Genomic DNA, 11,403 nt, shown 5'->3' on the forward strand with positions numbered 1-11,403 from the left:
CGCCGCCGTTCTTATTGTTATTGAAACACGAATCCACGGAAGCGGCGCGATCTCGCTTCAGCTCCGGCACGGTCAGGAAAATGTCACGTACGACGAACTTGGACCTGCACGGCTCGACGGTCTCATTCTCTTCGTCGTCGTCGTCATCGTCCGCTTCTGACGCAGTTGAGGTTGACACGACAGCGGAAAGGTGCTCCAGGGGGAAGGTGGTCAAGGCCTCCTGCCTGGACAGCCTGCGCTGCCTCTCCGGGAACTCTGGTCTGACCTCGGAGTCCGGGTCGGTAGGTGTATCTTTGGTTATCTCGGATGGGAGGTATTGTGACTCACACGAGTCATCTGATGTCAGGGTGACCAGGATTTCTGGGCTGCCCTCCCTCTTGTTCTCCTCATCCTCCGATTCGTTCTCGGACAGATCTGAGCTATCAGCCTCACGGACCTCCCCGGCGTCAACTTCTTCTCTGGAGATGTCCTCAGCCAGCCAGAGATTCCGATACTCCTCGACGCAGGCACAGTGGTAACATCCGGAGACTTGAATAGTTGGAGTTTCCGGTCGCTCGATTCCACCTGCTGGAAGTTGACTCGGGGACGAAGTGGAACTCGCGGAGTACGCGTCTAAGCTCTTGGAACGCTGACCGGTCAGCTGAGGTACTTTTAGAGTCGAAGAACCTCTCCTGCCGCGCATCGATTCTTGCGATCTCGCCGGAGAACACGTGGAGGATGATGAGGAGGTACGGTCGTCTTGTCGCTGGGTCTGCAACTGTATCTCGTCAAAGGAGGCCGACCTGATTTGTTTGGGCACCTCGAGGCTAGATTGGGACTTCATTTCTGCTCCCGTAGGAGTGCGCGACCTTTTGAAGGTCGAGCGCAGCTTCTGCATCGTCGCTTAATAGCTACCTGGCGACGCTGTCGTCCGCAATACCGGACGTTCCGCTGCTCTCTTTTAATAAAAACGACTTTCTGAATAAGACACAAACGGCCGTGTTGCTTTCCTCACCCTCTTCTTCGTCCTCGAGATTGGATATGCCGTCGTGTTCTTGGATCGTCTTCCGCTTAAACGGCGACTGGATCGCTTGCTTACAAGTCGAACAGGACAATGATGATGACGACGACGACGACGACGCGACCGTCTCTTCTTTCAGCTTGAACTTAGCTGCCGATTTGCAGCCCATTCTAAGTACTTTCGCCGGCCAGTGTTACACCGAAATCCTTTGTTCAAAAGTCCTCAAAAATCGAATAATAAGCGTTAATCGACTAATCACTTTGGAAAAGAAAAAGCAATTGATTTATCAAGAGACCAAAAGAACGTTCGTTGATATCGGGAAGAAAAAATACGAGCTGGGGTTTACAGCTGTTTCTCAATGTCCGACACAATTTTTTGTATAAAGAGCTGTTTACTTGGAAGCGACTCCAGTTTTACAGAAACGTATGGTCACTGTCGATTTTTATTCGTTGCCAATCGATGTTGCTCCAACTGTTTTTTCGCTGTTTTCATATATTTCGACGTTAATTTGAAGTTATATAGGAACGAAGCTTCCAATTATCCTCCAGCAGTGCAGCAAAGTTTTATGTATTTGACCGGAAATATGTCAAATGTGACAACCAGCGATACGTGAATTCCATGAAATCTCGTTATATTCAGCGGGAATAATTCCGACAAACTTGACGGTGATTAATCGAAGTGGGCAAATTTTCATCCGTCATCTGCTTTGTTTTCTACGTTTGTCCACCCTCGCATCTATCCTCGCACTCAATCACTCTCTCTTTTCCTCTCTCTACCTTTGTCTCACTGTTTCTCTCTCTTTATCTTTCTGTCTCTCTTTTTCTTTCCTCACTACCACCCCTCACAGCGCGGTTCTCTCCTCTTGAGTGACTGGCATCATCGATCGAGTTTTCCAGCACCGGAATTTATTTTCACATTGACGCGTGATAATCGGGGTCGTCGAGGTCGTGTGCACTACTGTCGCGGCACGAGGCAAAGTCGAGCCGAGATGATTCCGCGACCGGAGATCGATTGATCCTCATTGTCACCGTCACGAGATGTTCCAGTCGATTTGAACGTCTTCAAGATTTCGCGCTCATCGTTGAACGAGCGTCCATCGTTGAACATATCGACAATCTGTCGAATGTTAACGGTAACGAAGATCAAAATTTCTTGGGAACGGACGATCGTTCGATGCCAAGAGACAATCGACGAATATTCACCAACGAGACTCGTTCTTTCGAACGACCTTCACCACGTCGTCGGTTGATCCATAAACTCGATCAATGATAGAGCACATTCCACGGAAACTCGCGCACCGTTCCACCCTCGAGATTCGTCTCTCTCTCTCTCTCTCTTTCTCTTTCTTTCTTCCTATCTCTTCCCTTTCTTCCTCTTTTCCTCTCAAACGCAATATCTTTCGGGTAAGAAACATCTACGCACCGTCCACGAGCCAAACGCGTCGTCCCGCAAGGGATGAATTCAACGCGGTCCCATCACTCCAAAATTTTCGCCCTACGCTCGCGGTTCTTTTCGAAACCCGCGCATTTCGGTGACCTCTCTCCACGCGGGTCGCGTTCTTTTGCGACCCGCGAGAAAAACGTACAGTGATACCGATCTTAAACAAAGCGATAGCGACGGAGACGCGACACGACGCGGCGCGGCGAGATTGCCGGTCGGACTAACGCAAGCCAGGGCTCGTCGATGACCGATGTCGAAAGGGGTGAGAGAGAACGCGGGCGGTTGTACGTGTGCGCCCCCGTCCTCCCCCGCACTCTACCTCGTCGTGCTCCGCTCATGCGCCCTTCGCAACGGATTACCTTTCAGAGAGGTGTCACGACCATGCGCGCAATAATATAAAGCGTATTGGTCAGGAATCGGGGTTCATATGATAAAAAATAAGAGAGAGAGAGAGAGATTTTACACGAGACCGACAGTCATCAAGCAGTGTTAATGGCGTTTGTATTATTCAGATATTTGAGATATTCGAATATCAAGTTTCGTAACGTTTTGTTTATTCAGTCGAAAAAATAGGTTTAATGGGATTTTTTTATAGATATAGTTTGAATCTCTCTTTCTCTCTCTCTCTCTCCCTCTCTTTCTCTCATTATTATCTTTCTTTCTTTCTCTCTTTCTTTTCTTTTGTTCTAAAAAAGAACCGAGCATCATTTTCATCTCGTATAGCTTTTATAAAATAAACTACCGTAAAGTAAACATCATAAAATAAAATTTACATCCACTCTACTGAACGCTTCTCTTTCTTTCCGACGTCTACAAATATCAGTCCGAAAATCACCGCTGCATTAAATTCTCATATATTCACGGTGGATTCACGCAGAGTTGCAACCATAACGTGTAATCAGTACATGACCTTAAAGAATCTGCCGGGAAGACGTTAGTGCTATGTAGGTTGCAAATTAAAAGTATCGTAACCGGTCGAGTCGATAACAATCCCGGTGTTATCGAGAAATTAAAATATCCATCAATTTGGCAACCGACCAGAGAAGACGTTAAAATCGCGCGATAATTTTGTTAAAAAGAAATCGAATTGAACTTTTCCTTTTTTCTTTTCTACAAATAATCGAGTAATCTTTTGTCCAAAAAGAGAGAGATCGCTGTTCAAGTTCCGTAGTTAGATAACTGCTGACCTTATCTCCGAATCGGACGGTATAGGATCTTCGCGGCATCTTAAGTTCGTGCCCTCCGCGAAATGCACCCGGTGTCCTAGCTTCGGTGCCAACTCGAGCAACCTACAATGCACACGAGAAACGCCCAGATGGTGGTATACGATCAGCACACGAGGAGCGTAACGTCTACGAGATCTCTTTAGCCGTTTTTTAACCGTCTCACCTTCGACACGCTCCCGCTAAGGAACCGACCGGCACGGATCATCGACAGCTCAGTGTAAAGGAATTTGTAGCCGGATCATCCGAAGAGTGTTGTTTATTAGTTCGAAGTGTGATGCTTCGGGCATTACATTATTCGCTTATCTGTATGTGATTGTGTAAATGTACTCATTATATACAGCATATAGATTCGGTGGTAAGTTAAGGCTCGGATATTAATTAAAACGAATTCTACTTGATAGAATTCTACTGGTCGAATTGTTCGAATGTTTCCAGATGGAAACGATCGAACAGAATCTATGTGATTGAAGGCATTATTATCGCGTAAAACGTGACTTACGGAATATTACTCTATGTAATATGTCACGGACTTATAAGTCGTAAGTCTTTTTTTTCTCCAAGTTGAAGAAGGCGAATCTCGTGTAACAAGCGAAATTTAATATCTTCAAAGAGGCTCTCAACGTTTCAAGTTAAAGTTGTAGGTGTAGAGTTTAATGAGGGATTTTTAGTGTCTTGCAATAAGCTATATTTATATATAAATGTTTAAAAAGTCCCGATCACGTAATGACCTCGAGTTTCATAAAACAAGGAGAACATAATTTCCTGATTATAGAAGCGTAACAATCACGTAACAATCGCGGAAAATCGTATTCTAGTATACATACTAGCGATTGCGCAGTTGTGATTAGCGATTAGCGATTATTTTTTAATCAAATCAGAACAAAGCAGTTACCGATTTCTTTGCTCTAACTAGTTGAAAAATAATCGTCAATTGCACAATCGCTAGTATAATTACGAGACAATTCATCGCAGCAGAAATAATTATTCTAGAGTAATTATGAAAGAATATCGACACGGATTCATATATGGACCAGAAACTTACGTGATTCTTATTGTAATCACCTCGTCAGGCGCCGGTTTCGATATCAAGCAACACAACGCGTATCTCTCTATCCAGTTCATTCTCGCGATCGGTTTCCACCTCGACGCACGCGACTGATGCAAAGAAAGGAAGGGAAAAAACGCAAGAATAATTGCAACACAATCACCGTTTCCCGCACTCTTACTCCCGCTAAACTTTCGCAACTGTGAATTATGTCATTTCTATGTAATAACACCTGGTACGCCTGTACTTTTCCTGTGTATCACCAACCTAGTTGTCACTCACAAACACCTGCTATCAGCCACTGATGATGTCACTCGTTTAATTTCTGACCGAAATACGTCATAACGTCCAACAAATTGCCTCCTAATTAACTATAGTCAAGTTATGCGTTATGAAGCGCAATATTCGTTTCCGTCGTTCAATCGCAACAAAAGCGTAATACTGTTGATTTCGTAAGACGCATGACGTTTAATAATGGCTTAATATATCTTTCAAGATCATTTCTGCAATTAAATTGTGTTACGAAGCGTGAATGAATGACAAAACATAATGAACTGAAAATGCTTCTAAATCCCGTTTCAATAAATTCTTTCTGAAAAAACTTGATTTTTATTTCAATATAAAAATAGATTTACCTAAAGTTCTTTAGTCTCGTAAGCAAACTTCTTCGAAATTTTAATTTAAAGAAATATAACAAAATCGTTATTAACAATCTATTGACATGAATGATGATTTCTTGAAATTTTATAAAAAAATCAGTTGTGAATTGCAGAAAAAAACTATTGTTGAAATATTTTTTAAATATTGACCAAAATAAAATTATGTAAAAAATTTATTTTCTCTCGATATCTCTATGCGAAACATTGCGATATCTTTCAGAGCATGACGCATTAAGTAAATATTTTCCTCTTCCTTCACACGAGCTAACTGTCGATTCTTCAAATACATTGTCTTTGGACATGCCTATTCTGGCTTAATTACCGCACTTCATAGCGGTATTCTTGTGTACAAAAATACGCATAATACCCGGGAACTGCACTTGAACTTTACTCGCGCAATACAAAACGTGCGTTCGCGTCCGAAAACAATTGAGAACAGATTACGGAGGTGGCTTATTGTTAGGCTCCGTCTGTTTCGCCTCCTTCGCGTTTTGCCACGTTTGTCCTTCCACGGCGATGACAGTAAGAGAGAGAATTACAGTCCCGCTCACGCAAGCGAGATCTTTATAAGCGAGATCTGCTCGTATACGCTCGTTTTATTGCGAGTTTATTAATTATGACTCGGTTGGGGAAATGGTATGTTATAATATATGCGACTACAAATTAATACTAACAATAAGTTGCTAACCTTTGTCGCGATTTTCCAGTTTCGTCAACGAGTTTTCGCGTTATCACGTTTCCGCGAGCAATAGGACTGTATTGTTGCGATCGACGTTAATAAACAGCGTTGTATCAATACGAGGTGATATAATAACTAGTTTTTCGTTCGCGTAGTTTTGCTGTAGCAAAATGACGCGATAATATGTTGCAAGAAGTGAATTATTTAATTCGCGAACCAAAGGAGAACCAGTTTTTTTTGGAGAATGTTTCACACTCGTCTCCGTTACCTTCACTTAAAGGGATCGTTCATTATACTTTGAGCAAAAAATCGCTCCGCCAGGAGCTCGCTTAAAGAAGAAGAACGAGACTCACCGTCTTTAAATCAATAAAAACGTATCCGTAGAGAAAGTTATTTATAACTACGGAAACTACTCGGATATATCTTTGTCACGATTTAAAGAATTATGTGAAGTAGTAATGTATGATCTCCTTGCCATTTCTTCCATATACACTTATTTTATTTAGAATAGTTGATGCGCCGAAACGAAATGTGTCATTATAAAAAAAATAAATTACGTCATGAAACATTCGCTATCCTCACCCTTCTTCGATCCTGTCATCCTCTTTTTCTGGCTCCTGTTTACTCTCCTCCTCTTCCTCCGCCATATCTTCGCGAATAAATCCAATTACGAAACTCCGGAAATTAAACGAAAGAACGACGAGAAACCTTCAATGTACCCTCTGTCAGAAAAACGGCAGAAAAACGTTACTCGATCGAGTCCTACGATTCCATCATTCGATTTCTCATGACTGACTGATGCGAAATAACTCGGGATGTTGTCGGATCTTATTATGGTTTCTGAAGACTTGCAAAGTCTCAATTCTATTTTCCATAATACCATAATAGCATTACCGCTTATCCATACTTGTGTATATTAACGTCACGTGTATGTGCGACGAAAAATAATGATGGTGAAAAAAAACAAGCGAAAAAATTTGAATGTAGTTTAGAAAAGGTTTAATTATTTTTAATATACATTATAATTATTTTTCATATACAGGATGTCCCATGGGAATGTGTTGAAACTAATCAGCTGTGATTTTTGAAGATATTCAGTTGTTGAAAAAAGAAAAATTGCGCTGAAAAGAGGAAAGTCTGCAATTTTTAATGAGTATAAATAAAATTTAACAAAATGTTCGTGTATCAATTAATTTTATTGATGAAAAATTGTGCTAAAATCAAGTAAGCGCTAAAATTATATGTAAAATCGCAGATAAGATCGAAAAACAACTTCCGATTTAGTAACAGCTATTTAAAAAGTTATTAGCAATATTAAAAACGATATGTTAGAAAAAATTATTATGAGCTTTCGTAAAAAAATTGTGTTTTATACAAATTCAGATGGTGTACCCTCCGAAAAAATTACTTCTTGGGATTATGAACATATTTTTCATCAATAAAATTAATTGATACACAAACATTTTGTTAAATTTTATTTATACTCATTACAAATTGCAGACTTTCCTCTTTTCAGCGTAATTTTTGTTTTTTTAATAACTGAATACCTTCGAAAATGACAGTTGATTAGTTTCAACACATTCCCAGGGGGACACCCTGTACATTATTTTCGAAAATGCGATTACATTGCGCATCTCAATACATTGTATCAATATAATTTAATTGAGTTCTGTCATATTAGGTGGATCAGAATTCGAATAGATATTAATCGATGGTTTAATTATTTTTAATATATATTTACCATTATATATTTTAAATATACATTATTCTAAAAAATACGATTACATGGCGTATTTCAATACATTATATCAATTTAATCCAATTCTGTTATATTAGGTGGATCAGAATTTGAACAGGTGTTAATTGATGGTTTTAAAATTCATTTTAAAATTAGTTTCGAGGCTCCATTATTATTAAGTGCTACAATCTTGTTTTTCCTCGATCTACTATTCAATTTAAAAAGTCACAGATAATGCTAAAATATTGTTCTAATTAAAGCGATAGGATCAGGACGTTAAGCTGAGATGTAAAGCTTTTATTTAATCTTGTTTTCTTTGTGAGGAAAAAAATATGTATCGCAATAATAGATCGAGATTTGTAGGTATTTATATATCTATCATTTACATCCTATATTCTAATTTCATCCTATTTTATCCTACATTAATTTCATCCTATATTCTAGAAAATATTAATGGAGATTTAACATCATATCTTTTAGTGTCTTTAGTCTTCTATATACTGTGTATCTGTGTTCTGTAACTTATCCAAATTGCAACTCAATTGCGAACGGAGAAATGTATGTGCCAAATTTTGTTACGATCATATTTATTACTATATTTAGGTATTATTATTATATTTCCGCGCGTCTCAATTCAGGCGCGTTTCAGCAAGTACTTCGAGTAGGCCGATCAGGATGTATCGACCCAAGAAACGAGGTCGATTGTTGCTTACCTCATTGAAAAAGCGGCTCTCTTATAGCGGCGAGCTGCAATCAGCACGCCGGCATTCACGTCTTCATAATCATCGTCGCGTAAATGAAGGACGGTAACTTCCACCATTTCACGATCAATGTCACGACAAGCGATACGTTCTCGCGAAAACGCGACCGTCAGTTACGAACACTTGCATAGTCGCGCGACGCACGACGTGACGAACCTGATCAAACGGCGACCGGCAATCCGATCGTCCGTAACAATCGTCAGGTGAATACGCACGTGCGTCGATTACTCGAACCAATTCACACTCGCATTTTATTTCGAGCTGGCAATCATACTCGCACTCGCGTTGATTAATGAATATTTACGTTGACATTTGGCGAACTCAGTTTTGTTGACAGGAAATCAAATAGCTACGTTCAGCAAAAAAAATCAGCTGTAAAATTCTTTAATATATGATCTTGTCCTCCCTGGTTCTAAATATATAAAACCAATAATATTAGAGAATTTTATAACAGTTGTAAAGCTGCTTTTCCTGAGGAATGTTGCCAAAATAATGAATTATTAATGATCGGAGTATAATCACCATGGCAAATTATGTTTATTAATAACTTCTATAAATAACTTTTATCACTGAGCGATCAAAATCGAATTTAGACCTTCACTTATTCACTAATACTTTGAAACTTAAAATATTCCATATGCGAGATCCGCGACTGGTTTGACCGGTAATCAGAATATTTTTAAATGAACTTCAGGAGACCACAGTGAGTCTCAATTCAAACAAGTGTATTGCCGGTACTTGACAATGATTTCTTGTTAGAATAAAGTCAAGGTATACCTATAAAAGGACGAAAACGCTCGAGTGGAACGTCGGAACGACTATCATCCACCTCGTTATCGTGATCAGTTCGACCTAACGGGATCTTGAAGGACCGTTCTCCGGGAAAAACTCCGGAAGAAAAATTCTTGACAGCACCATTTGTTAGTACCAACGACGACGCTTGTCGCAATGAGCGATGACTCTTTCAGTTAACACTACTTTGACGAAACGCTACGCGACGCAACGCTGAGCCGAAGGTTGACCGACCCGTTATACCTCGAGCGGTGATCGAGTGACCGTGAAATTTCACGAAACCACGAACGCTTCCGGCGATACTGCTTGTATACTCAAGGAGGATCCGTTCTCCAGACATAGGACCACAGTAGAGATCCCGAGGAGGACTCACTCGGCGACCTGCCATTATAAATAGTTGTGACCGAGACGACCAGAGACTCGCGACCAAGTGTAACGGACGTGGAAAGAGGGACCAGACGAAGGAAGAGGACGGCGGTCAAGCCAGAAGGAAATGGCGATACGTCGGGAGCTAGCGATGGACTCGAGCGCCCGTCGAGATCGCTCGAACGAAGTAAACTGCAGTGCGAACGGAGGGAATGCTAAACGATGCTCACAATAATTATATAGGTCTGTTTTCTGTGGCTGAACTAGTATACACTTTTGAAACTTAAAATGAGATAGATATACGTTCGATTTGATATTTAACGAAAGCGAGAAAGAGAGTTCTAGACGGTTTAGTGCATTTTTATAGAAATAAAGAACAGACCTTTTGAAATCTAAAACCGAGACCGAAATTGAGGAGAAATGTGCAAAGATACACATCGATCAAGTGTCTATCTCGTAGCTTTAGAAAAGGATCATTATTTTCTCCAATTTGTTCTGCGCGCCTTTTAAAAAGTTTTGACTCGTTTTTCTCTTAAACCGTCGCAATTACTTGTTTGTCGCTTGCCTCTTTCCAGAAAAAAAACCTTCGGCTCGTTAAAATTGCATGATGGCTGGATATTTCCTAACTGTCGCTTAGTCCCTCCGCTGTCGCTACTTGAACGGTCTTAGCAACGCCGGATGAATGAGCAATTAATCACTGGGCCAGGACGGACAGATCGGCTCTATCACTAATCGCGTCACTCTCCTCGTCTCGTCCTCGTTCCACCGTGCCATTGTTCTCATCCACGAAGCCGCTTGCAATTCTAATCGCGGTGGATCGTCACCGCGACGTCCGTTCCTCGTCCAGCTCACGGCGCACTCCTGAGGTCGCCGACGGCGACGGTCGCCCGCGCACAAGACTCTATTTCCGATGGCGCATCTTTTTTTCTTCTGGCATTCGCGCTTTGGCTTCTTCGCTCGTCGCTGTTATTTCCGAGGGACTATTTCCTTCGCTTACGTGAATCTCTTAGTTCGACGGAACGATCAACTTTTCGAACCATTTGTCCCGAAGGTACGAAGCAATGGAGATCTTGAGGGATCTAAACTCGACTTGCAATTTTAAATTATTAATTAATTTTAAAATTAAAAACTCATAAAATAATGTATTTGAAGTCCAAATTTTTCAAATATATGCCGAATTCCTCGAGAAAATCGCTATCAAAACAATTTATCTAGTCAATAATAAGATTGGAAATTATCCAATGTTTACAAGCGGTTTGTTGAAATTTTATGAAAAGTGAGGTTCGCCAATTTATATCAATGGTATAACACTAAAACTGATATAAATTTACATTAAGCAGCATCTACAATGAAATTTTGATCAATCATATATAGTCGATTATTTTTCTCATATTCGATATAGTGATTGATCAATTTCTAATAACTTGTTAAGCTTAAGCTTAAGTTTTACACCTTAAAATCTCATTGCTGACGCCGTATTACGTCAAATAATGACAGACGCACTTAGGTTTTGCGCAATCGCTGTCATTAATATTTCATTACAACTCTGTATAATTACTAATAGAGAATTTAGTCGAAGGCAATAGTGCACATTAAAAAGCTGTCTATACTGATTTAATCTGAATGTAAAAGTGAACAACTACTATTTCGAGAATTACAAAATACATATTTATCTAACAGCTATAAAGTGTATTGAA

At 40.3% G+C, this 11,403-nt stretch overlaps 1 protein-coding gene across 1 annotated transcript in view; it reads right to left on the bottom strand.

The window, feature by feature from the left end:
- rdgA (retinal degeneration A) overlaps nt 1-885 on the bottom strand; it is a 9,183-nt gene extending 8,298 nt beyond the window's left edge. Inside the window, 1 exon segment of the mRNA XM_018448383.1 lies at nt 4-885. Within this exon segment, the coding sequence (XP_018303885.1) occupies nt 4-877 (874 nt within the window). The 5' untranslated portion in view covers nt 878-885.
- Between the last annotated feature and the right edge of the window lie 10,518 nt (nt 886-11,403).

The sequence above is a fragment of the Mycetomoellerius zeteki genome, unplaced genomic scaffold (assembly GCF_001594055.1).
Source record: "Mycetomoellerius zeteki isolate Tzet28-1 unplaced genomic scaffold, Tzet1.0 scaffold221, whole genome shotgun sequence".
In the NCBI taxonomy this organism is placed as follows: Eukaryota; Metazoa; Arthropoda; class Insecta; order Hymenoptera; family Formicidae; genus Mycetomoellerius; species Mycetomoellerius zeteki.